The sequence below is a fragment of the Emys orbicularis genome, chromosome 4 (assembly GCF_028017835.1).
Source record: "Emys orbicularis isolate rEmyOrb1 chromosome 4, rEmyOrb1.hap1, whole genome shotgun sequence".
Lineage (NCBI taxonomy): Eukaryota > Metazoa > Chordata > Testudines > Emydidae > Emys > Emys orbicularis.
Window position 1 is genome coordinate 32,614,734 of NC_088686.1, and position 27,743 is coordinate 32,642,476.

General features: G+C 47.7%; 1 protein-coding gene across 1 annotated transcript in view; it reads left to right on the plus strand.

The window, feature by feature from the left end:
* Window positions 1-27,743, plus strand: part of RPS6KA5 (ribosomal protein S6 kinase A5) — a 167,990-nt gene that overhangs the window by 124,354 nt on the left and 15,893 nt on the right. The window contains exons 13-14 of the mRNA XM_065404223.1: window positions 8,701-8,794; window positions 13,377-13,547. Coding sequence (XP_065260295.1) covers window positions 8,701-8,794; window positions 13,377-13,547 — 265 coding nt within the window. The remainder of the gene's footprint in view (window positions 1-8,700; window positions 8,795-13,376; window positions 13,548-27,743) is intronic.

The window sequence follows — 27,743 nt, forward strand, 5'->3', positions numbered from 1 at the left end:
GGACGGCGCACCAGCCACTACCCAGGATCCATTTCCTTCCTTTCGGGATCGCCTCTCCCGTTTCCACCGTGCTTGGTCCCTTATAACTGTTGGGTCCTTCGCACGGTGGAGAGGGGATACGCTCTCCAGTTTTCTTCGTTCCCCCCCTCCCACTCTCCCTCCCCGTCCCTCTTCAGGGACCCTTCTCACGAGCATCTCCTTATACAGGAGATTTTTGGGCTCCTCTCTATGGGGGCCATAGAGGAGGTTCCCCCAGAGTTAAGGGGCAAGGGGTTTCACTCCCGCTACTTCCTGATCCCCAAAGCAAAAGGGGGTCTGCGTCCCATTTTAGACTTACGCGGACTCAACAAATTCATAGCAAAGTTGAAGTTCCGCATGGTCTCCTTGGGGACCATCATCCCTTCCCTGGATCCTGGGGACTGGTACGCCGCCCTCGACATGAAGGACGCTTATTTTCATATAGCTATCTACCCCCCCTCACAGGCGCTTCCTTCGTTTTGTAGTGAACAAGGTACACTACCAATTTGCCGTCCTTCCCTTCGGACTGTCCGCGGCTCCGAGAGTGTTCACCAAATGTATGGCCGTCGTGGCAGCATACCTTCGTCGACAAAGGATACAGGTGTTCCCGTATCTAGACGACTGGCTGGCCCGCGGCCATACCAGGGAGCAAGTTCGGGCGCACGTTCACATAATACTACAAACATTTCACGACTTAGGCATTCTACTCAACAAAGAGAAGTCCACTCTGGAGCCAACTCAGAGAATAGAGTTTATCGGGGCAGTCCTAGACTCCACACTCGCCCGAGCTCTTCTGCCAGACACTCGGTTTCGCACCATCGCGAACGTCATCCACGGACTCCAGGCCTTCCCGATTACCACTGTAAGGACGTGTCTCGGTCTGTTGGGTCACATGGCCTCTTGTACTTACGTAACCAGACATGCCAGACTTCGGCTTCGTCAACTTCAGGCCTGGCTATCGTCGGTGTACCGCCCTTCTTGGGACAGCCTGAACATGGTGGTCACGATTCCGAGCTCGGTCTTGACCTCTCTCACCTGGTGGCTGGATCACAAGGCGGTTTGTGCAGGAGTGCCGTTTCACGCCCCACAACCCTCCCTGCACCTAGTCATGGATGCCTCATCTCTAGGTTGGGGGGCTCACCTCGGGGAGCACCATACCCAAGGCCTGTGGATCGCATCCCAACTAGCTCTGCATATCAATGTTCGGGAGCTGATGGCTGTGCGCCTAGCCTGTCAGGCATTTCTCGGTCTCCTACATGGCCGCTGCGTATTAGTCCTCACAGACAACACCACGGCCATGTTCTACATCAACAAGCAAGGAGGAGCCCGGTCGTCTCCCCTATGCCAAGAGGCCATTCGCCTGTGGGAGTTCTGCATTGCCCACTCGATACATCTCATGGCATCGTTCTTCCCTGGAGTCCAGAACACTCTGGCGGACCGTCTCAGCAGATCCTTCCAGACGCACGAGTGGTCGATTCGCCCGGACATCATCTATTCCATCTTCCAGAGGTGGGGATTTCCCCAGGTAGACCTGTTCGCATCACGAGCCGACAGGAAGTGCCACGTGTTCTGCTCCCTACAAGGGCGATCTCCGGGCTCCCTGTCGGACGCTTTCCTTCTAACGTGGAAAGACCAGCTGTTCTACGCTTTCCCTCCATTCCCACTGGTCCACAGGGTACTGCTCAAACTATGCAGAGACCAGGCACGGGTGATTCTAGTCGCTCCAGCTTGGCCAAGACAGCACTGGTACACCACGCTTCTGGAGCTATCGGTTCAAACTCCAATCACGCTTCCCTTGTGCCCAGACTTGATCTCCCAGGACCACGGCCGATTGTGTCATCCCGACCTGCAATCGCTCCACCTTACAGCGTGTCTGCTCCATGGCTGAATCGGACAGAGCTACAATGCTCACATCCCGTGCAACAGATTCTGCTGGGAAGTAGAAAGCCCTCTACATGGACCACTTACTTAGCCAAGTGGAAGCGGTTCTCCTGTTGGTGCGAGCAGCGGGCCACGCCCCCCTTGCAGGCGTCTATTCCTCTTATACTCGAGTATCTCCTGTCCCTGAGACAGCAGGGCTTGGCGATATCTTCAGTCAGGGTTCATCTGGCCGCTATATCGGCGTTCCACCCAGGAGAACACGCTTCCTCGGTCTTCTCTAACCCGATGGTTGTCAGATTCCTCAAGGGCTTAGACCGCCTTTACCCACAGCAACGCCAACCTATTCCGGCGTGGGATCTTAATCTGGTCCTCTCCAAGCTCACAGGACCCCCGTTTGAGCCGTTGGCTACCTGCTCGCTCCTTTACCTATCTTGGAAGACAGTCTTCCTTGTAGCCATCACGTCAGCAAGGCGTGTTTCTGAACTCAGGGCGCTCACGTCTGAGCCTCCGTATACAGTCTTCCATAAAGACAAGGTGCAGCTTCGCTTCCACCCTGCCTTCCTTCCCAAGGTGGTATCAGCTTTTCATATGAACCAGGATATATTCCTCCCGGTCTTCCATCCTAATCCGCATGCCACGTGTCAAGACCAGCGTATGCACTCCTTGGACGTGCGCAGGGGCCTTGCTTTCTATATTGAACGTACGAAACCATTTCTAAAGACGACGCAACTTTTCGTTGCAGTAGCCGACCGGATGAAGGGCCTACCGGTTTCCTCCCAACGTCTCTCCTCTTGGATCACGTCCTGCATTCGGGCTTGCTACGACCTGGCCGGTGTCCCGACGCCGCGCCCCACCGCTCACTCCACGAGGGCCCAGGCCTCCTCGACTGCCTTCCTGGCTCAAGTTCCGATCCAGGACATTTGTAGAGCTGCAGTTTGGTCGTCAGTCCACACCTTCGCCGCTCACTATGCGCTTGTACAGCAATCCAGAGACGATGCTGCATTCGGATCAGCGGTTTTGCACACGGCAATGTCTCACTCCTACCCCACCGCCTAGGTAAGGCTTGGTAGTCACCTAATTGGAATCGATATGAGCAAGCACTCGAAGAAGAAAAGACGGTTACTCACCTTTGTAACTGTTGTTCTTCGAGATGTGTTGCTCATATCCATTCCAAACCCGCCCTCTTTCCCCACTGTCGGAGTAGCTGGCAAGAAGGAACTGAGGGGGCGCTGGGTCGGCTGGGGTATATATCCAGCGCCATGAAGGCGCCACTCCAGGGGGCTCCACAGCCGACCCACCGGGTGTTGCTAGGGTAGAAAAATTTCTCCGACGATCGTGCACGCGGCGCGCATCACACCTAATTGGAATGGATATGAGCAACACATCTCGAAGAACAACAGTTACAAAGGTGAGTAACCGTCTTTTACTGCATTCATGATGGACAGATCCATACTCTACATAAAGCAGGCAGCAAAAGTTGTGGCAGCAAACTCAGAGGTCAGGTGCCAACTCTGGTTTAAACCCTACAGTAGAGAAGTAAATCATCTGTGCCACACAATTCTGAAGGATTCTTATTCAGGGAGAAGATTGGTAAGATGGTAGTTGCACACACATCAGCCCAGGCATTTACTCTCTACTCCAGTTAAGTCTGAGAAGGACTACAAGTGCTGATACAAAGGCAGACGCTCTTTTCGCTCCTACCCATAGCAAATGTACCAGAAAAGTGACTCCGATTCCTGGTTAAAATGTGGACCTGAAACACTAGATGAAAGCCCAGATCAGGAAAGTGGTTCAATCCCTGCTTCTAGCCCAAATAACCAGTATGTCAACAACTGGCTCACCTCCATCCATTTGTTTTTTAAATGTATTATAAATCCAGGTGTGAAGTACAGAGGCGGTTATCTGGGTTACTTCTTGCGAGCTTCCCAATTCCTTATCACACTATTGTCTACCTAAGAGTCTAAGATAGGTGCAAGGAGAGCCAGAATCTTCGTATTGCTGGAAATCCAGACACTGATTTCTGAGGTGTCATGGAGCTGCATGTCATTGATCCATCTTTTCTGTGACTCCTAAGTCTTCTGGTCTCATGCCTAGAGATTCCTCTAATGACAAGACAATATAAGACAACATAAGGGATTCTTCTTAAGAGCCTGGAATCACTTTCAACAGCAAATGAAAAGTAAAATGAAAAGACCATCCAAAGTGGTTCAGTTTGTCACTTTTTGGTTACAGGAAACCCACATGATAATAGGGTCTTTCCTCCACAATTCATACCTCAAAATCCTGGCCATAAGTGACACCCTTTCATTTTGAGCACAACTTGGGAACTGCAATATATAGGGGACATGTTCAAGGTCAAAAAGGATGCAACTGGTGATCCATCAACTCCTTTATAAATCAATACAGACCTGACCTTCCCTCTACAGAAGCAACCTTTGGTGGGAATGTTCTTCAAGCAGTTGCCCCAAGATAGAGTAACATTAATTTTGAGGAAAGAAGGAACACTGTTCTATCTTCTCTCCATCCCTACAAATTTTTTTTCATACTGCTAGCTACGTCCCACATGTCTTGGATTCAGGGAGACGTCGGTATAGAATGAAAATAATTGTTACCTGATGACCCATTCTTCAAGAATGGGTGCTCCATTTCAGATGTCAGTGAGTTCAACCATGTCACTGTGATCAACCACTGTTGATCAGAGATTTTCAGTAGCAATGTCCGTCTGGGACGCGTGTGCACAGTAGTCGTCTCGCGGTGCCGTTGGTACCTCATCTAGCACGCACACGGTCCAACCCCCTCAGTTCCTTCTCAATCGTCCTTGGCCTGAGATAGAACTCCATGGCGATGTGCCAACGTCTCTCTCAAACCTAGAGAAATATAATTAGAAATAGTTTTAGCTTTTTCCTAGTACAGTTAGTTTAGTTTAGTTTGTTTTAATCAGTTCAATTTTTTCCCCCTTTTTTCCCCCTCAGAGTGGGGAACACTTAACCTGATTCAAAATGCCTGGTTCCCAGGCTTTAAGAGATGCGGGTCTTGCCACGAAGCTATGCCCATCTCAGACAGCCATTCTCTCTGTGTTGACTGTCTCAACGATTTGCACATTCCCCAGAAGTGCACTCACTGCAGCAATTTGAAAGCGAGGGCCAGGCATGATCGAGACCTCCATCTAAAACTTATTCTGATGAGAAATTTCTCCAACTGGCCTCCGATCCAGGGTAACAGACTCCTTCCACAGGGAACTCCCCGGGCACATCCACTTCAACTAAGGACAACACTCAGTCCTCTAAAAGATCAAGGAAAAGAGCCATGACCTCTCTGCAAAGAGAGCTGAATAAAAAGAAACCGTCTTTTGCCAGGTCGCTGTCCTCGGTGCCAATCAACCCCTGGGTGAGCACCTTGAGGCACGGGGAACCTCCGGCACCATCCGCACCGGGACCTCTGCTGAGCCCCATCAGAAGGACAAGGAGTCGAGGCACAGATCTAAGACTGCCTCCTCCCCTACGGCACTGACCACACAGGTGAGAGACATGGTGCCAAGACCCTCACTAGTGGCTGTGCCTCCACCACCAGCTCCGACGACCCCATCGGTACCAACGGACAGAGCAAAGACGGCACTGTTCACACCAAGTAAGTCGAGCTACAAGTCATCAGCACAGTCCATGGTACCGCCTAAAATAGCGACATGGGTACCGATGGTGCCGAAACCAACACCACCGCAGAAATTCCTGCAACAAAAAGACATCTTGGTCTTTTCAATGCCGCAGTCCCTGCTCTTCGGCACCGATGGCTCCCCTGAGCATACAGCATCAGACCAAGCAGTATCGCCTACAACCCCACCATTCTCAAGCAAAGATGATGACCACCAGAAAGAGGGTGTCTTCTCTTCACACCATTCTTCACCTACAGAATACAGACCACCTTGGGGACCCATGAAATCAAAGTCTTCTTGCATGCAACCATGGTACAGATAATCATGGATGTGCCCACTTATGCCCTTCCCCAAGCAATGGTCATCTTGGGATCCATGGCCAGCGTACAGGACTCGTTACAACAGACCCTCAACTACACCCAGAGGTGAAATCAGATCACCATCCTCTATAATGGAGATCTCAGAAGCCCAGGAGGAAACGGGGGATGAGAGGGAAGAGGGCACCAAGCGGGACATAACATCATCTGCGCATAACTCTTATTCATCACCAGAGGAAGCATTAATGCCCCTACCTCCCACCACAGCAAACGATTTCAAACAGTTCCAAGAACTGTTCAGAAGGGTAGCTCAGAGTCAGGAGATCCCAGGGTGCAGGACACCTATCACAAACTCCTCCAAATTCTGCAGACATAGTTGACTTCTAAAATAGCGTTGTCATAAATGATGCCATCATGTAACTGGCGGAGACAGTCCGGCAAACACCAGCTACTGTCCCACTAGCATGCAAGAGGGCGGACAAGAAGTACTACATGCCCGCCAAGGGTATGGACTTCCTTTTTTCCTGCCCACCACCCAACTCCTTAGTAGCAGAGGCCGCAAATCAGTGCGGCAAACAACCACAGTACAGGTCCACTCCACAGGACAAGGAATACAAGAGATTCGACCTCTTCAGTCAGAAGGTCTATTCTTTGGTGACACTACAATTCCGAGTGGCAAATTACAGTGTGCTCCTAGCCGAGTATGACCACGATAATTATGGCAAGCTGAACGAATTTATTAATGACCTCCCAGAGGAGAGGCTTGCAAAATTGAAAGCCATACTAACTGAGGGATAGCTGGTTGCCAGAACGGCACTACAAGTATCCCTGGACATAGCAGTCACCACGGTGAGAATAGCAGCCACAGCCATAGTAATGCACAGAGCATCATGGCTGCAATCTTCGGGGATTCCAAAAGATCTCCAAGTGAAAGTGGAGTATCTCCCATTTGACAGAGAAAAGCTTTTTTTTCTACCAAAACAAACAAGGTCCTCCACTTGATGAAAGATTTCTGAATGACTCTCCATACTCTTGGTGTATATATACACCTGCCACGAAACGGAGACGTTACCAGCAATACCAACGAAACAAACATCTCATTCCAACGTCAGCAACAACAAGAATATGAACCACAAAGTCAACGTCCACTACCAATACAGAGTCCTCCCTTGCGGTAGTAGTGGCACACTTCCCCAAACAAGGGATAATGGTTTCCCCATATCTAAACTGTTTACTAAAAGGGCCTACCTGGTTAGAAGCAATAGACAACATTCAGAGGACTATCACTCTCTTCTGGAAGGTAGGGTTACAAATAAACAAAAAGCAATCCTAGTTCCTATATAACAATTGGACTTAATCGGGGCTCGCCTCGACTATAGAGGCCAGGGCATCATTACCGTTGAACAGATTCATAACTCTGACCAATCTTATCTAGGTAGTCACGACTAGCCCACAAATATCGGCATGAACCTGCCTACAACTATTAGGTCACATGGTGGCCATGACCTTTGTGGTAAGACATGCAAGACTACGCATGTGCTGCCTACAAGGTTGGCTGAGTTCAGTGTACATATCAAGCAAACACAACCTGAACAGAAGCCTAACACTGCCATCAAAAGTACTGGAATCTCTACAGTGGTGGACAAGACTGGAGAATGTGTGCACGGAGATTCCCTTTCACCAGGATCCACCATCAATACTAATCACAACAGATGCCTCGATAGGCTGGGGCACCCACCTGAACTAGCATATGATCCAAGGGAGGTAGTCATCTACCAAGACCCAACTACACATCAACCTATTAGAATTACGCGCGGTGTACAACGCCTATCTTCACTTCCTCCCACAGATAAATTACAAAACAGTATGTGTGATGACCGACAACATCGCCTGCATGGTCTATATAAATTGACAAGGAGGAGCCCACTCTCACTCACTATGCATCGAGACCATGAGGCTGTGGAACTGGTGCATAAATCACAATATAAATGTCACAGTCTCCTACCTCCCCGGGTGCCAGAACATGACAGCGGACACACTGAGCAGACAATTTTCTCAGGACCAGGAATGGTAAATGAACAGCAAAGTCCTACTAGCCATATTTCAATGATGGGGCTTCCTTCCCATCAATGTATTCACAAAATTACAAATGCCCTCTCTTTTTCTCGAGAGCAGGAATGGGACCCCAATCACTGGGAGATGCCTTCCTAATCACCTGGGAGAAATCACTCTTTATGCATTCCCACCGATACCGCTGCCCTCACAGGTAATACACAAGATACATGTTGACAAAGCCAAGTTCATACTGATAGCCCTGACATGGCCCAGACAGAACTGGTACCCTTACCTGATGCACATGGCAGTATGCGCTGCATGAACTGTCCCACTTCGGACGGACCTGCTATCACTTATAGTTGAGTATAGTGCTATTATTTAAAGTGATATTATTTTATCCAAAATGGATTTAATGTTTCCATACAGCTTTGGAAGTACTTCTCTGGCATGAGGGTGGAACAGGTAGTGCCAATGTTTCAAGCCTAATGGGCAAGTCTGAATTGCTTATGGTGTTTGTAAAATAACAAAGTTTTTATTCTTAACATGCCAAGACATGACTGAATCATAAATTTGTTTTGTTTTATTTATTTACCCCCACTCTGCAGGACTCACTTGTTTGGTTGGTTCAGTTTACTTGTTTGAAGGTGCTGACTTCTAATTGTGTATATCAAAAGGACAACTGTTCTAATATTCCAAAATCTGGATTAGGAAGAATTTTAAAAAATTAGATGTAACAATTTTGACTTGAAATTTGCTTTGTTAAACTTGGTAATTTTCCAGAATGGAAGCCAACACCCAGAGGGAAATAACAGCTTTGAAACTCTGTGAAGGACACCCCAATGTAGTGAAGTTGCATGAAGTTTATCATGATCAGGTATTTTGAAGAAACTATAATAAGCATTTTCCAAACACAATTTGTTGTACATAGCATTAAACTCTTGTGATAAAGCTTACTGCCACTCTGTATAGGCAGCTTTTTCCAACTAACTGAGTCTTGTCTACCTAGAAAAATTATAGCAAAAGCATTAAAACCAAAGGAGATTACATTTTTATTTATATACAATAAAAATGTATTTGCAGGAACTCAGGTATACTTACCTTCCTTCAGAGGTATTGTGAAGTTTAAATGATATTTGTAACACGCTTGGAAATCCTTGAATTAATGGTGCTACACAAGTACCAAAGATTATTTCATAATTTTGTTTGTTTTCAAATGAGGCAACCCAAATAATTTAATAAATTACCAGATTTAACAGCAGTTCCTTTAAAAAAAAAAAAAAAAAAAAAAAAAAAAAAAACTAGAATGTGCTTGAGTTTTATTTAATTATAGAAACCTCAGTTATGTACTGTATCCGAGCATAGCTCAAATGTAGTGGACAGTGGTGGCCTCAGGGAAACCAGAGCAGCTGGGGGCCTACTCTATCTTCCTCTGCTGGTGTAAGCTCCCCAGCAGAAGATCAGGTGTAATGAAGCTGAGTTCCTCTCCACCCCTGACATGCCCCCAGCCCCCTCCCAAAATGTTCCCTATGCCCTTATGAAAGGGTCTGAGGGAACAGCTGGTAGGCATATGCAGCACAAAAATGCACTTAGCAAACTGAAGAATCTGACCCACAATCTTTAAGGATGGAGGAGATTTACATTTTCACTATTTATACTTTATGTACTAAAATATGTTCAGAATGTATTATCAATGTACTTTTTTGAGTTCTTAAGCAGAAAAATCTGTTTAAATTAGCTCTTCGTGGCAAGGTGCTATCTTTATTTTCTTCTTTTGAGCACAATCAATACTTAATAAACAAGATATAACAATAAATGTACTCTTAGATTACTGTGAATCTGATTAGCCTACCTCCAACCAGCCACTCATCCTGCTTTTCATCCTTCTGCAACATGTATATACTCACCAACTCGAGGCTTCCGCAGACTAGAGCTGGTCAATTTATTCCAAATTTTGAAATTTAAAAAAAAAAAAAATCAATTTTTTTCTGAAAAATTTCCTTATTTTTTACTAGCTCTGCTACAAATCTAATCAGGTTCTCCATTGGGAATCCTACTCCGACTGGACCTGCCAATGTTTGTCAGGCTATGACTCTTTTTTGGCAAATCCTGGGACATTTGCCATTGAGAGAATATTTTTTATCCTCTTTCCCTGCCCCTTCCGCTGTGTTCAAGGATGGGGGAGAGAATTGCAGAAAAAGTAACCTGACAAGCCGTGCTTTTAGCTTAACTAATGAGATATAGTCTCTGCCAAAAAATGCCCACCCATCTGCACAATTCTGCACATCTTTTCATACTTGTCTCACCTGCCCCAGATTATATCCTTAGAAATTGTTGTTGGGAGATAGGACTGTGTAATGGGGTTTACAAATCCCAAACTGAGCATCAGCAGAAGGGAGAGGAGAGTCTTCCCTGCTTAAAGGCTATCAGGCTGATCACACCCCTGCATAGCTACCAGAACTGCCAGTCATGGACACATGCAGCCACAGCTGTGACCAACGAAGTAAATAAGACCAGCTATGAAAGAGGGAGAACAGAGAGGGAAAGAGAGGCAAAAAGGCCTGGGATAGCAGAGGGGCAACAGCCCATGCCATGCTGCTTCTGAGAAACTGACAGACAAAAGGAGACTGCAAGCCTTGGAGTTTAAGGGCTGATAGACTCAATTTAAGTTAAGAATTCATGGACTGGTCTAATTGTAGATGAAGAGGACCAGTTAAGACAAACCTAGGATCCCTAGACAGACTGAATCAAGAGCAGTTGACACAGTGACAATGGCCATCTCAGATACTCATACCCATTGTTTTTCAAGGCTGGCTGGCTAACCAGCCCCATCTTACTTAAGGGAACTACTGAGTTCTCAATTCCAAGGTACCAAAATCTTTGTGAGGAAGGGCTGGTGAGGTCACAGCCCATCTGACAGAGTGAAGAAAATGTGGGCTATGGTTCTCCCCCTTTTTATAGAAGCAAAGGCTATATAACAGTCTTCACAATGAGTGGGATTTCCCTGTGCTGGGGAATTCCTATGTAAAGAGGACAGAGATTTCCCAACTGAGGAAACACCACCTATCCTTTATTTCTACAGTCTCTGGGCAGGATTCCCTTAGCATAGGGAAACCCTGATCCAAAACACCCTGCTGGCTTCCTGTCTGTGAGTATTCTGCCCTTCTGCTACCCACAACAACCTCATGCCCTATATTACTTCCCCGAAAATGCTATACTTTCCCCACTGCTCCCACCTTTACATCTCCATAGCCTTTCTGTTTTTCCTAGATCCCCAAACCTGACTGCTGTCTCATTGATTTTCCATAACTCATCCCACAGCCCTACCAGTCTCATATTTCCAGCTGTCTCCCACAAATCTTATGTCCCTCCATCCAGTATTCCTTATGCCTCTGTCAAGGTTCCCTCCCCACTCTGAACTTTAGGGTACAGATGTGGGGACCTGCATGAAAGACCCCCTAAGCTTATTTTTACCAGCTTAGGTTAACAGTACGCTGCCACCACCAAGCGTTAACCAAATATTTAGGGAGAGCCACTTGGAACTCCGCCTTCCCCCAAATATCTCCCAAGTCCCTAACCCCCCTTTCCTGGGCAGGCTTGAGAATAATTTCCCCCCAAGCCTCTACACCCCTTTTCCTGGGTAGACTTGAGAATATCCCCTCACCACTTAGTCCTGGTGAACACAGATCCAAACTCTTGGATCTTAAAACAATGAAAAATCAATCAGGTTCTTAAAAGAAGAATTTTAATTAAGAAAAAAGGTGAAAGGAGTACCTCTGTAAAATTAGAAAGAAAGATAATCTCACAATCAGATTCAAAACACAGAGGGTTTCCCTCTGGGCAAAACTTTAAAGTTACACAAAGAACCCAAATTTATCCTCCCTCTTATTTGCAAAAGAACTCCCAAACAAGAAAATAAAAGTAATCTAACACATTCCTTCTCCAAATACTCACTACCCTATAGGAGTGGGATGGCTCCTTTCTCTGTCTCTGGCAAAAGCCCACACAGCACAGACAAAAGACTTTTCCCCCCTTCCAGATTTTAAAGTATCTTGTCCCCTTATTGGTCCTTCTGGTCGGGTGTCAGCTAGGTTATGTGAGCTTCTTAACCCTTTACAGGTAAAAGAGGAATTAACCCTTAACTGTATGTTTATGACAGCCTTCCTGTCCTGGCCTTCCCCCATCAGCCCTCTTCAGTCTCTTTGTACTCTTCCTCTACTCACCAACCATGCTGTCCTTCCCTCCTCCCATTATGATCATCTGCCTTCAAAATTGCCCCCTCCTCAAAACCCTTTAATGCTACCTCTTCCCCAGTACCCCACTAACCCACTGCTAACAGTTAACAGGTTTTTAAAAAACAAGGAAATTCCCACAAAAAATACTGTAGTTTCTCCCAATCACAAACAATCATATGACATTTACTCCAAATTCAGACTTTGTAACGGTACAAAAAAAGACTTCTCAAAATTAGTTTTAAGGAGTTAATCTTGTTGAAGTTGTAATTAAGTTTGTGCGTTTGAGTGTAATTCCATGTATTACGGATGGTTGTATGTTGGAAGAAAAAAGCTGTTTGTTGTGAAGTTGTGGAGTCTTGGGTGCATTAGTGACAAGGCATGTGAATTATGATTGAACTTTATGTTAATGTTTGCCTTAAGTGGTGACTTCCTTGATTTAAAATTTTTTTGTCTTAAAGGAAATACACTGGCACAACCTTCACTTTTAGTAACAAAGTTTACTGTTTGGGAATATTAAATATATGTTGTGGTTCTAGTAATGGTACAGAAACAGCATGTATCCTTCTATGTGGGAGATGGGATCTGAAGCAGTTGAGGATAATTAAAGACTTGGAAGTAAACTTTCAGGAGGCTGTGCAAGGAATTAGCAACTTTTTCTGCTATTAACTTGATGTCTGTGATTAATTCTTCATGCATAATGATAAAAATGTACCCTTATGTGGAAGCAGGCAATGTTCACCACTCTTTGAGCTAGATTCTACCCACTAATGTGTATAAGTGAATCCCATAGATGTCAATGGTAGCCGTGAGCACCAGACATCTCTAAGAGTAGAATTTGGTTCTTCATATTTTTATACTCATGAAATACTATTATAAACAGAAGCTTGACTCATCCTGACCTCTGGAAAGAGAGATCCTACTGCAGTATAGTATGTAGCTGGTGGAAGGCAAATGTGTTGTGATGCAGAACAAAGAACCAGACAAAAGAACTGATGAGAAAAAAGTGCTGTTATGCTTGCAGTTTAAAAGGCTATATTTTCCCACCTCTTTCTATCTTAAATGATACCGGTTTTGTTTTTTTCTAAATGCAGTTGTGTAATATTTTTAATAATAAACAGTAAAAAGTTAAGACTTAATTATTAATATTTAAAATCCACAAAGTGTTGGTATATAATCTAATTTTTCTAAGGTATCACATTAAACTGTTTTTTTTTTGTTTTCTAGCTTCACACATTTCTAGTAATGGAACTGCTGAAGGGAGGAGAATTGCTTGAACGCATTCAGAAAAAGAAACACTTCAGTGAGACAGAAGCCAGTTATATCATGCGCAAACTTGTTTCAGCTGTGAGCCACATGCATGATGTAGGAGTCGTCCATAGAGATCTGAAACCTGAGGTATAGTGTGGCATGATTGTATATATTATTGTTCTAATACCTTACTTACACATTCTTTAACAAAGCAGTGTATCCCTTCATTAAAGTGCATGGTTACTTTAATGGAAAAAATACTGTAATTTGTGTGTTTTTCATGCCTTTTTTTGTTTTTTATTAGGAAATGAAAGTTTCACACATTTACTGTCTAATTTTATTTTATTCCATTATGCTATGCGATCAATAGTAAAAACAATAAAATACTCAACTCAGATAAATAACTAATTTATAAACTTTGTTTATAAAATAAAAAAATCAATCTTAACTCCACCATGTAGTAATATGATGAGAAAAAAATCTGTTATCAAAATTCAATTTGATCTACTCAGGGACTAACATTCTATTCTGTTCTGATCATAAATGTATGATTATTGCATAGCATAGCTACAAAGTGGCATTAAGGTTGTTTCGGTGCCTTTACTGTGCATTTTCATGCCTCCTTTTACTTCACTGTGAATTCCTGGGTTTGAAGTGGTTGTTTTTGATGGAATTACAGTGTTCTTGTACTGTTTTTACCCTCAATCTCACTCTAGTTTAATACAGTTTTCACCTGAGAAATAAGATAGGTGAGGAGGTAGTGGGTCTGTTAGTTTAAAAAAAAAAAAAAGAGGGTTGTGGGGATCAGCAGTAGTCTGAACTAAAATGGCTGCCTGAAGCCAGAGCTCTGAGGTGATAAGAAAGTAATCTGCCTCCATCAACCCACTAAAGCTACTAAACTCCACCAAAAAACAGAGCACTCCGTTGCAGAGGATGGAGTCTCACAAAAAAATAATAATTAAAAATACCTCATTCAGAAGGGTGTTTCCAGCTCACAGTGTGGAGAGGCCCCTGACAGAAATGTGAAGGCTGAAGAAAATCAGTCTCCAAGGCAGACATTTGGGAGTTGATCTCCAAGGCCATGAGAAATGATCTGATGACTGATTCTGGCAGTAAAGAAGGAAGTAACTGATTTGAAAGGTTGAGTCACTGTCTGTACCAGAGATTGGCCTAAAGAAAGCTAGTGAGAGACAGCCATTGCTGCAGAGCTGCATGACACTGCTGGAACACAGAGAGAAGCAGCTTAAATTGGATGATATAGAAAATAGAGTGTGAAGGAACAACATCAGAATTAAGAGACTGCCTGAAAATGCTGAAGGAGGAAATACAATCCGGTATATAAAAATTTTAATCGTAGATTTGTTAAATCTCAGTTCTCTAGAAGATGTGAAAGTGGAGAGAATGCATATGGTGCTATTCCCCACACTTGGAGCTTATAATAGATCCAGAGATTTGATTGTGAAATTTTATCAATATCCGCAGAAAGATTTAACTATGGAAAGAGCCAGAGAACATTCAGAGTTTATACCCCAAGATGACAAGCTGTAATTTTTGCATGACCACTCTGCCCTAACTTTAAAAAAGAGAAGAGTGCTGGGGGAAGTTTCAGGAGCACTCAAGGGGGCAGATATATGTTACTGATGGGGATTCTCATTTAAATTCTCATTCAGCTTTCAGTTTTACCCAGTAAGATACTTTACACAAGTTAAAACTACAGTCCACTCACTTAGGATAGAAATCAAAATCTCAGAAAAGCAAGAGGATACTCTGGAAGTGGAAACTAAGTATAAAATGCTGGAAATATCTTGACAGATGGTCAAATCCAAGAAAATGAGGATAGGAAAAGAAAAAGACTCTAGAGAATGTACTGTCAATGGCAAAAAATGAAGCTATACAAGAGGACTCAGATACATGAGTAGTTACCAAAAGATTACCCTGAAAGAACTTCTTGAGTCATCAAGAATGAACAGTTTAACAGTAACTATGTTAATGTTATAAAGAAAATAGTATGAAGTTTAATTGGGATGATTATAACTCTGTATTTTAAAGTGTAGAGCATACATAGGAGAATAAGATGAGTGTCCCAGGGATGGGGAGATTGGAGAAAATAGAAAGGGGTTGTTGAGAAGCACTTAGGGGTTCTGTGTAAATCCTCCCAATGTGACTCAAATAATCAGATGGCAATCTTTCCCTAAGGTCTCATATGTGGAGAATGTAACTCCTTTGGGTTGCAAGAGAAACAGTTCATGGGGAAAGTACATGTGTTGAGAGTTCAAGAAAACACAGTTGTTTGGGGGCTGAATTATATGCTATTTTGGTATTTTATTTTTAAAATAAGGGGAATAATGCAGGAAAGGGGAGGGAATCAGGGATGGGAGGGAGATTTACAAACAGAAATCACGCCATATTCAGGCACACGGTTCTGAATACAACATAATTTGCAACAAGAGACATTGGCCACTCAAGGGTTCATGCTATCAAACAGCTAAATAATCACAGTTTCAAGTTTTTCAATAAGCTAAATAGTTATTCTCAATGGCTGTTCCTTTTAAAATAACACCTTTGAATTTTAAGGGGCTAAATAACGTCGTTAAGAGGGGAAAAAGCCCTGGCTGAATTTTTTTAAAACCTCATTCTCAGATTATTTTACTTCAAGAAACTCATTTTCAGGAGTGGCATATTATGGGCATGAAAGATGGTTGGTTTCAGCAGACATTTTTTGCTTCAGCCAAAGAAAAGAGGAATGGCCATAATATTTGCTAAACATGTAATTTTTTAGATTGAAGATCAATTTAAGGATATGGGGGGATGGTTTATCTTATTGACAGGTACAGTTATTAGTGGGCTCAGGATATGTTCTCAATTACAAGCAAAAAAAAGCTGCTTTAAAATACTGCAACACTTTGGGGAAGGGAAATTATACTTGGAGGAGACTTCAGTTGCACACCGATTCCTTATTGGACAGATCAGATAAAGAAGATGAAGTGTATAGGGAAGCAAGTGCAGCATTTACTTCTCTGTGCCAAAAATTCAGTCTCTCAGTTTGCTGGAGAGAAATGCATTTAGGGGAATGAGATTACACATTTTATTCACACCCTCATCATTTACATGCTAGAATAGATTTCATGTTAATCTCTAAATCCTTAATGAAGTGAACAAGACCTTTTGTACAGAAGAAGAGGAACAATGGATTCTTCTTTGAGCTATTGCACATGTCCATTCCACTGTAGGTGTGTGTGTGCCTTGTGCACAGATGTCAGAGATATTTTTTCCCCCTCGGTGCTACCCATCATGACAGCTCGAATGCCCCCTTTTGCTGCGACACAGCATGCTGGTATAAGAGGGTGGAGCTGAGCACCCCCAGTTCCTTCTTGCCACCAGTGATGGTTTTCAAAGTGATCTCGGACTTGTTTACTCAAGTGCATCCCTCATTCATTTTAAATAGTTGCAGTTAATTATTGTTAGATAGTACCAAAGGACACCAAAAACAGAAATGTAACACTAACTTGAGAAACTGTTTCTTTTCTTTTGGTACCAGGCTTGGTACCACAATGATGCCCTGCTCCTCAGTGTTTAAGTTCAAAGCCTATGCTGGTCAGTGATCCTCATCCATCCTGCCTGAAGTGTTTGGGTGAGGCCGACATTAGTGACAAATATCACATTTGCAAGGGCTTCAATCCTCACTTGAAACAGCGAGACTTATGTGCTTGATTATGGAAGCAACATTTTGACCCACAGTCAAGTCATTGCATGAGGAGAGCACCCCAAGTACTTCACCATGGGTATGGAGTGCTCCACCAGTTATTTTTTTGGCTTCTCCATCCTGATCCCTGGTACCGAAGAAGAGACCCAGACCTTCCTCAGTCTCAGCATCTTGTTCATCAGCTTCGGTACCCAGGCAAGATAGAGGCAAGGACTCTACTAAACATGTGGCAGAGAGAGCTACCTCAGAAGCCTCACCTCCTAAGAGGTGTTCGCTGCCTCCAAAGCTCGTACCAGGTCCAATGAGGTTGTCCTGAGACATTTCAGGAGCCAACAGTTGATGGGACTCCCATCTACCCCAGAGGCATATGCAGCCGCAAGAGACTTGGTTAGTGCCTCATTACAGGTTTCACCAGTATTGGAAACTGTCCGACTGGTTCTTGCTCCTGCAACTCACCCGTCACCGCACCAAGAATCCCAAAGTACCACTACTTACACCTCCTCTCAAACCAGTCTTATCAAGAAGGAAACCTCTCATGATTTCTCTGGTACCACCCTCCTAGGGTTCAAGATAACTCTCTCCGGTACCATCTGCATCAGCACCTCAATTATTGGAAGCCTCTGACTCCTCAGCCTCTGACTTGGAAGTGCAGTCCTTTGTATCCTGGACAGGACACAGCACTGTGGTAGGAATTTTGGGCATTTATTATGGAGGGCTGCTTGGTTGCCAAGACATTGCTACAATCCGTGCTAGACGTTGCAGACACTTTGGCCAGAGAAATGGCCTCAGCAGTGACCATGAGAAGGGCATCCTGGCTGCAGAGTTTGGGCATTGCTCCCGACGTGCAGCAGACCACAGAGTACTCCAGGGGGAATTCTGTGCCAAAAAATTAAAAATGCTGTGTACAATATTTAAAAATTCTGTGAAATTTTGCATATTTTATTTGTCAAAAATAACAAAATATAATCACGCCAGTTTCTATTATTTTGGTAATTTCTTTCAAAATCCCTGTCAGCAACGATGTCTGTAACAATGCAGGCAACAAAAAATATTCAGGAAATGTGTTTTTGATAAACAGATTCCTTACTAGGCATATTAATACAGAACTTTGCATAATAATTCATTTAAAATACAGAAACGTATTTTCCGCACTCCTGAGAAAGAGAGTGCAAAGGCTTGGGGAGTCGGAGTAATGGAGGAGCTGAGGGAAAGGGAAGTAGTTGCTGGGCAGGCGTCTAGGTGTGAACCTGGACGATTGTTGGGTGTGGGTGGAAGAAGTAATATGGAACAGGTTTTCTTTTGGGAGGGTGGGATTATTAGGGAGCCTCCCCCATGCAGACACTAGACCCCTAGCCTCTCCCATTCAGGCATATCTGCCCCTGTTCCCATGTGTCCCTGCACACCCACTACCATTCAGCCCCCACCCCAGTCTGTCCCCCCCCCCACTAGCCCTTCTGAACCCCAGTCTGTGACCCAGCATCCCTATGTGCCCTACTCTTTGTCCCCCACATCATGTGCCTCCTCACCTGGCTCCGCAGGAAGGGTGCTGTGAGGAACATAACCTATCCACATCCCTCTTTGGGTCTGGCTGAGCCGGCTGCCCTCTGTTCTGGCGCCACAGCAGCCCCTGGTGGACGAAAGGCATAATTGCTGCACCTCTCTGGCAGAATGTATTTTCTGCAGAGAAAAAAAAATTGCGGGGGACATGAATGCACATGTACAGTGGCACAGAATTTTTGCAGAACTAAGAGAGGACTTGGCCTTTGATGGTCAGCTGCTTTTTTCTGAAACAACAGACGAAACTCTGCACTCCTTCAAGGATTCTAGGGCTACCCTTTGTTCCTTGGGGGTGTATACACTGGCAGTGCAGAGGCACCATTATGACGAACAACAGCAGCAGCAACGATACCGGCCACAACGCCCCTTTGGGCTGTCTGTCCCCGAGAGAGCAGGACTACCCTAGCACTGGGCTTAGGTCCCAAAGGTGGAGGCATTCTGGTCTTGGATTTGGCCAGTCCACTCTCCCTCCTCTGGTGCCCCCAAGTGCTCATTTTGACTCGTTGGTCCAAAGCAGTGATCCAGTCATGACTTCTACTGGCCCTTCTACAGAACTTCGGGGACAGGATAGTCCATTTTCTCAGTGTTTGAGACTCAGTTACTACAGATAGCTGAGGCCTAAGCAATGTCCGTTTAGGTTATCCAGTTGCTCTCCACACCGTCTGGACCTGTCCCTCTTCAGGGCTCCTCTCATGAGATACTGCTCCTCGAGCAGGTCTGTTTTTTTCTGGCTTTGGGAGCAATGAAAGAGATTCCTCCGGAACACTGGGGTCAAAGTTTTATTCCCAATATTTTTGGTTTCCAAATCCAAAGGATGGGTCAGACCTACTCTAGACATCCGCAACCTTAACAAATATATCAGATACATAAGGTTCCTAGTGATCATCCTCTCAACTATCCTCCCTGCATTGACTCAGAATGATTGTTTTGCTGCTTTGGACCTTAAGGATGCTTATTTCCACATAGCAATCCTCCCAGCCACAGATTTCTCCAGTTTGTTCATTTTCAGTAACTGGTCCATCCTTTTTGGTCTGCCTTCTACCTCCCGGGTTTTTACTACTTGTGTGGATGTGGTGGCATTATACCTCAGGAAGAAGGAAATCCATGTCTTCCCATATCTGGATGACTGGCTATTAAGGGCAGGTTCACAGAAGAAGTGCTTTCTCACGTACACATTACACTGCACTTATTCAACACTCTAAACACAAGAAAGTCAACGTTGGTCCCTATTTAGAAAATAGAGTTAATTGGGTCCCTAATAGACTCTGTGTGTTAGAGAGCATTTTTGTCGATCGACTGTTTCCAGACTATTTGTTGCCTTTGTTTCGGTCTGCAGTCTCCACCTCCCTCGACAGTTCATGTGTGCATGAGGTGCTTAGGCCACATGTCTGCATGCACACAGATGGTTCAATTTGCAAGGTTGCACCTTAGCCCTCTTCAAACGTGGCTTATGACAGTTTACCATCTGACTTTTCACCCCGTGCAGAGGTTAGTCTGCCTCCCTCTGTTGATCTTGGGCTCCTTGCACTGGTGGACAGTTCAGGGGAATGTGTGTCAAGGCATTCGCTTTATCCAGCCTTTACCAACCAGGACTATTGTCACCCACGGCTTCCTGATAAGATAGGGAGCACATCTGGGGTCGCTGAAAATTCAGAGTCTGTGGGCAGAGCAGGAAGCTTCACTGCATATCACAGTCCTGGAGTTTCAGGCCATCTGCAGTGCCTGTCACACTTTCCTAGACTGCATCAAGTGTTCTGTGGTTCACATACTTACAGACAATACCACCATGATGTATAAGACTATGGTTATGTCATGAAAGTCACAGAAGTCATGGAATCCATGACTTCCAGAGACCTCCATGACATTTTCTGCTTCAGCCCCGGGACTGTGGGGCTGGAGCTGTCAGCCAACAGGGGCCCCAGAGCTCTGAGCCACTGTGGGCTGCAGGTGGTGGGGGAACCCTGCAGCTCCAAACCGCCGACCCAGGAGCTCCCAGCCACAGCAGGGAGCCCAGGGGGCCCCCTGCACTCCCAGCCAGGGCAGGGGACCCCCTGCGGCTCCCAGCTGCCATGGGCAGCGGGGGAACCCTCCCCATTTTGTCAGTTATTTTTTGTAAAAGTCATGGTCAGGTCACAGGCTTCCGTGAATTTTTGTTTATTGCCCTTGAGCTGTCCATGATTTTTACTGAAAATAACCATGACAAAATCTTAGCTTTAGCCATGTATTATGTAAACAGGCAAGGGGGAGCACACTCCAAAGTGCTCTACCAAGAGACTATTAGGCTGTGGCAGTTCTGCATTGAGGAGGGTGTCACTCCAATAGCTGGACACTTGCCCAGAGTCCAGAATTACCTCACAAATCATCACAATGGGAATTTTTCCACGGCTCATAAGTGGTCCCTGGAGCCCAGTGTTCTGCAAGTCATCTTCGTGGCTTGGGGCATCCCGACGATCTTCCTGTTCACTACAACGGACAATAGGAAACATAGACTTCTTCTTCTAGTGCTGTCCCTGTGGGTGCTCCACTCTAGGGGACGGTGCATCCCGGCGCTGTTGATTGGAGATCTTTGGTAGTAGTGCCTCATCGGCACACACGTGCTCAGTTGGTATCTCCCATCTTGATGGAATCTTCCTGAGCGCGTGTGTCCCGTACCCGCCTCAGTTCCTTCTCAACCGTCCTCGGCTGAAGACGGGACTCGGGGCAGTGCTGATCCTCTTCCCATCTATTTTGCTCCAGAGCGGGACTCGGAAATGCATCTCTAGGCGATGTGTTCCTCATTCCTTGGAACAACTCCCTCATGTACAGTTTTCCATCGATTCCACTCATACACAGGGTTCTACGCAACATCACAGAGGACAAGACCCGGGTCATACTTATTGCCCCAGCTTGGCCCAAGCAGACATGCTATCCTTACCTGCTATGCATGTTCATCCGTCCTCCCCGGACTCTCCCCGACAGACCAGATCTCCTCTCTCAGAAAAGATGGTTACTCACCTTTGTAACTGTTGTTCTTCGAGATGTGTTGCTCATATCCATTCCAATTAGGTGTGCGCGCGCCGCGTGCACGATTGTCGGAAGATTTTTACCCTAGCAACTCTTGGTGGGTCGGCTGAGGCGCCCCCTGGAGTGGCGCCTTCATGGCGCTGGATATATGCCCTTGCCGACCCAGCACCCCCTCAGTTCCTTCTTGCCGGCTACTCCAACAGCGGGGAAGGAGGGTGGGTTTGGAATGGATATGAGCAACACATCTCGAAGAACAACAGTTATAAAGGTGAGTAACCGTCTTTTCTTCTTCGAGTGCTTGCTCATATCGATTCCAATTAGGTGACTCCCAAGCCTTACCTAGGCGGTGGGGTCGGAGTTAGATGTCGCGGAGTGAAGGACCGCTGAGCCAAATGCCGCATCATCCCTGGACTGCTGCACTATGACATAGTGGGAAGCGAAAGTGTGCATGGATGACCAAGTCGCTGCCCTACATATCTCCTGTATGGGCACATGAGCCAGAAAGGCAGAGGAAGAAGCTTGGGTCTGAGTGGAATGGGCAGTGAGTCGTGGAGCTGGGACACCAGCTAAGTCATAACATGCACGGATGCATGACGTAATCCAAGACGATATTCGCTGCAAAGAGACCGGAAGGCCTTTCATCCGGTCTGCCACTGCTACAAACAGTTGGGATGTCTTTCTGAATGGCTTCGTTCGCTCAATGTAAAAAGCAAGAGCCCTGCGAACATCTAGGGAATGCAGCTGTTGTTCCCTTCGCGAAGCGTGCGGCTTCGGAAAGAAGACCGGGAGGAAGATGTCATGGTTGACATGGAAGGCAGACACCACCTTAGGGAGGAAGGCGGGGTGTGGTCGCAGTTGTACCTTGTCCTTATGGAACACCGTATACGGTGGGTCCGATGTGAGGGCCCTAAGTTCTGAGACTCATCTCGCCGATGTGATAGTGATGAGGAAAGCTGTTTTCCAGGACAGGTACAGAAGCGAGCAGGTGGCCATGGGCTCGAAGGGGGCACCCATGAGTCTAGCTAGGACTAGATTGAGGTCCCACGTAGGGGCCGGCTGACGAATTTGTGGGTACAAACGTTTTAAGCCCTTGAGGAACCTGCTGACCATGGGACTGGAGAAGACTGAGCGCCCATTCTCGCCCGGGTGGAAGGCGGAGATCGCTGCTAGGTGGACTCTGATAGATGAGACAGCTAGGCCTTGCTGTTTTAAGGACCAGAGATAGTCCAGGATGGTAGGTACTGGTACCCCAGTAGGGGCACTGTTGTTCAGGGCACACCAGCAGGAGAAGCGCTTCCATTTGACCATGTATGTGGACCTAGTGGATGGCTTTCTGCTCCCCAAGAGCACCTGCTGCACCGAAGCGGAGCAACGCAGCTCAGATTGGGTCAGCCATGCAGCAGCCACGCAGTCAGGTGGAGGGATTGCAGCTCCAGATGATATAACCTGCCGTGTTCCTGAGTGATCAGGTCCGTCCCTGGAGAGAGCAGAACACTTGGCACTTCCGATTCTCGTGAGAGGCGAAAAGGTCTATGTGGGGAAATCCTCACCTCTGGAAAACAGAATGAATAACGTCCGGACGTATCGCCCACTCGTGAGCCAGGAAGGACCTGCTGAGGCGATCTGCCAAGGTGTTCTGGACTCCTGGGAGAAAATATGCCACCAGGTCGATTGATTGGGCTATGCAAAATTCCCAGAGATGTATGGCTTCGTGACAGAGGAGGGACGACCGCGCTCCGCCTTGCTTGTTGATGTAAAACATGGCCGTTGTGTTGTCTGTGAAGATCGCGACACAACGGCCCTGGAGGTGTTCGCGGAATACCCGACACGCTAGGTGTACTGCTCTCAGTTCCCTGACGTTGATGTGCAGGGATATTTCTTGTGTGGACCAAAGGCCTTGTGTGTGAAGGTTCGCAAGGTGAGCGCCCCAGCCCAGAGAGGACGCGTCCGTGGTGAGGACTAGAGAGGGCTGTGGGGCATGGAATGGCATCCCCCCACAAACCAGGTTGGGGTTTAGCCACCAACCCAGAGAGGACAAGACCTTTGTTGGCACCGTGAGTACTGTGTCCAAACTGTCCCGGCCTGGGCGGTATACTGACGAGAGCCAGATCTGAAGTGGGCGGAGGCGTAGTCTGGCATGTTTGGTCACGAAAGTGCACGAGGCCATATGGCCCAGAAGACCGAGGCACATGCGTGCTGTCGAGGTCGGGAAGCTTCGGAGGGCGTGGATAATAGTTATCATGGACTGGAAGCGGGTCTGCGGTAGGCAGGCCCTGGCGACATTCGAGTCCAGGACTGCCCCGATGAAGTCTATTCTTTGGGTTGGCTCCAAAGTGGACTTTTCGGCGTTGAGCAGCAGGCCCAGTTGCCTGAAGCAGGTCATGACGAAGCGAACGTGAGACCGCACCTGTAGCTCGGACCGACCCCGAATGAGCCAGTCGTCGAGGTACGGAAACACTTGGATCTGATGTCTGCGGAGCCAGGCCGCTACAACAGCCGTACATTTTGTGAAGACCCTTGGCGCTGTGGAGAGGCCAAAGGGGAGGACCGCAAATTGGAAATGCTGCTGTCCGACCACAAAGCGAAAGAACCGCCTGTGCAGAAGGTAGATCACTATGTGGAAGTACGCATCCTTCATGTCGAGGGCGGCGTACCAGGATCCAGGGATGGGATAATAATTCCCAGGGTAATCATGCGGAACTTCAACTTTACCATGAATTTGTTGAGTCCGCGTAGGTCCAGGATGGGCCGAAGCCCCCCTTTGCCTTGGGGATTAGGAAGTAGCGGGAGTAAAAACCCCTGCCCCTAAAGTCCCTTGGTACCTTTTCCACTGCTCCAATAGACAGGACTGCTTGTACCTCCTGTAAGAGGAGTTGCTCGTGAGAAGGGTCCCTGAAGAGGGACAGGGAGGGAGGGGGAAAAGGGGGGAGGGCGAAATAAACTGAAGATAGTATCCTGTTTCCACCGTCCGTAGGACCCAGCGATCTGAAGTTATGCGGGACCACGCAGGGAGGAAACAGGAGAGGCGGTTGGAGAAAGGCAGGGAAGGATCCTGGGAGTAGGCTGGTGCTCCGTCCTCGAGCACATCTTCAAAAGTTTTGTCTGGGCCCCGCTGATGGTCTAGGGGGGCGGGGGCCCTGATTCTGGCCTGTTTGCGGACCAGGTTGTTGCCTCCTATTGCCACGACCACGCCTTCTAGAGAAGTCTTGCTGTGGTCGAGGGTTAGGGTAAGTGCGCTGCGGCTGGGGCCGGAAGGGTCTGCATTGCGTCACTGGGGTATTCATGCCCAGTGTGCGCATGGTGGCCCGATTATCCTTCAGACTTTGTAGTCTGGGATCAGTCTTCTCTGAGAAGAGACCTTGGCCTTCGAAGGGCAGGTCCTGTATAGTCTGCTGCAGTTCCGGTGGGAGGCCAGACACTTGCAGCCATGAAATGCGGCGCATGGCCACTCCGGAGGCTAGAGTTCTAGCAACCGAGTCAGCTGCATCTAAAGACGCCTGCAGAGATGTCCTTGCCACCTTCTTGCCCTCTTCTAGCAAGGTCCCAAACTCTTCCCTGGACTCCTGGGGAACCAGATCTTTGAATTTCCCCATCGAGTTCCAGGTGTTATAATTATAACAGCTCAGGAGGGCCTGCTGGTTAGCTACCCCGAGCTGTAGGCCACCAGTTGAGTAGATTTTACGCCCAAAGAGATCCAGGCGCCTAATGTCCTTGGACTTAGGGGCGGGCGCTTGTTGGACATGCCTCTCCCTCTCGCTTGCAGACTGTACAACGAGGGAGCAAGGTTGGGGGTGCACATACAAGTACTCATAATCTTTGGATGGCACCATGTATTTCCTTTCCACCCCTCTTGCTGTGGGAGGGATGGACGCCGGGGACTGCCAGATAGTATTGGCATTCGCCTGAATGGTCTAATGAAGGGCAAAGCTACCCGCATGGGGGCATCGGCCGACAAGATGTCCACAACCGGGTCCTCAACTTCCGCCACCTCCTCCACCTGCAGATTCATGTTCTGTGCCACTCTTCGAAGTAGGTCCTGGTGAGCACGAAGATCTATAGGTGGGGGGCCAGAGGAGGACGTGCCTGCCACGGCTTCGTCAGGCGAGGATGAGGAGGATAATCCCTGGACTAGTGGGTCCTGGGGAAGGTCAGGTTGAGGAGGGTCCGGCTGCCCTAGGTCCACGACTGTAGGGGCATCAGCCTGCTCAGGCGGTAGGGCCGTCGCCTCCGAACCTATCGGGGGAGGACAGCTAACAGTTGCCTCAGGTACCCTAGGCTCCGAATGAGCCGAGCCAGAAGCACCTGAGGGGCCATCTTGGGCTTGGTGGTATGCCCAAGGGGTCCAGAAGGACCATTGTGGAGGACCTTGGTCGGGATCCTGTCCTACATCTGGCCCCTGGCTAGCACCATCAGCGTCTTGGCCCTGGACATTACAGCCACTCTCCGTTTGGGACGCCGCCAAGTTTGGGCGAGAAGGCCAAGGCGGTGCCGAACACACTTGTTGTGTTGACCTGGCGCCGTCTACTGGTCCGCGCGTGAGGGCTGGGGACCGGTGCCGGTGTCCCGAGCGGTACTGTGATCGGGAGTGGGACCGACTATCATAATGGTGCCGGGAGGTCGATCTGGATCTGGATGACGACCGACGGTGCAGGCAGTGCCGGGATCGACTGCGTGATGAGCGGTGCCGGGAGCTGGATAGGTACTGATCATACCGGGAGGGAGACCTCCGGGAGGCAGAGCGGTGCTGCGAGTACGACTGGCTCCGAGATGGATATCGGTGCCGAGACTGGGACCATCTGCGGGATCGGGACCGCGACTGGGACCGGGATCGAGAGCGGTGCCGAGCTGTTTCGCTTTGCGAAGGAGGTCACATGAAGGCGGGCTTCCCTATGGATGCGACAGTCCGCACCGGTGGTGCTGGAGGGTGAGACAGTCCAGGCTCAGTCAGCGCGATCAGGTCGCGAGCAGTGGAGAAGGTCTCCGGAGTGGACGGCAGATCCAGCTCAACCACGGTGTGCAGCGGGGAGCTTATATGCACCGGACTCAACGGCGCTTGCGACGCCGGAATCGACGGTGCTGGAGTTGGTGCCTTCGCGGTGTGGTCCGGCACGGCGCGCTGCTCCACTGAGGCCGCTGGCGGTGGTTGCAGCTGTGGAGGAGCAGCAGGTGGTTTGTGCTGCTTCTTGGGCCGTGGAGACAGCGAGCGGTGCCGCGTCTGTACCGGTGCTGGAGATGTCTGGTGCCGAGGTACCTGGCTGGTGCTGGGTCGCTCTGGTGCCGGAGGTGCGTTGCGGACCGACGGTGCCTGGTCTGCGCGCGGTGCCGGGGGCACCGGGCTAAGTGCCGCTTCCATCAGGAGCTGTTTTAGACGGAAGTCCCGCTCCATTTTTGTCCGAGGCTTGAAAGCCTTGCAAATGCGGCACTTGTCAGGTTGATGAGCTTCCCCCAGGCACTGCAGACAGGAGTCGTGGGGGTCTCCAATGGGCATCGGCTTGAGACAGGCCGAGCAAGGCTTGAAACCCGGAGACTTGGGCATGAGCCCTGGTACCGGGGCGGAGGAACGGGGATAAACCTCGATACCCCAACTTATGTACAACTATATACACTAATATACTATATACAAACTTACTAAGACTACTCTACTCTAAAAACTGCTAAACTAATAAACTATACTAAGAACTAACTATAAGACAACGAGAAAGCTAGGGATGTGGAGGTCAGCTACGTCGCTCTCCACAGTTCCAACGACCGTCACGGGCGGTAAGAAGGAACTGAGGGGGCGCTGGGTCGGCAGGGGCATATATCCGGCGCCATGAGGGCGCCACTCCAGGGGGCACCTCAGCCGACCCACCGAGAGTTGCTAGGGTAAAAATCTTTCGACGATCGTGCACGCGGCACGCGCACACCTAATTGGAATCGATATGAGCAAGCACTCGAAGAAGAACCGCGGTTGGCTTCTTCATCCACAGCTCTGGAAACTCCATCTGACGGCGTGGTTCCTTCATGGTTTCAATCCCACGAATTAGCCTGCTCGGAACAGGTCCAACATGTCCTCCTGCACAGTAGAAGGAACTCCACTC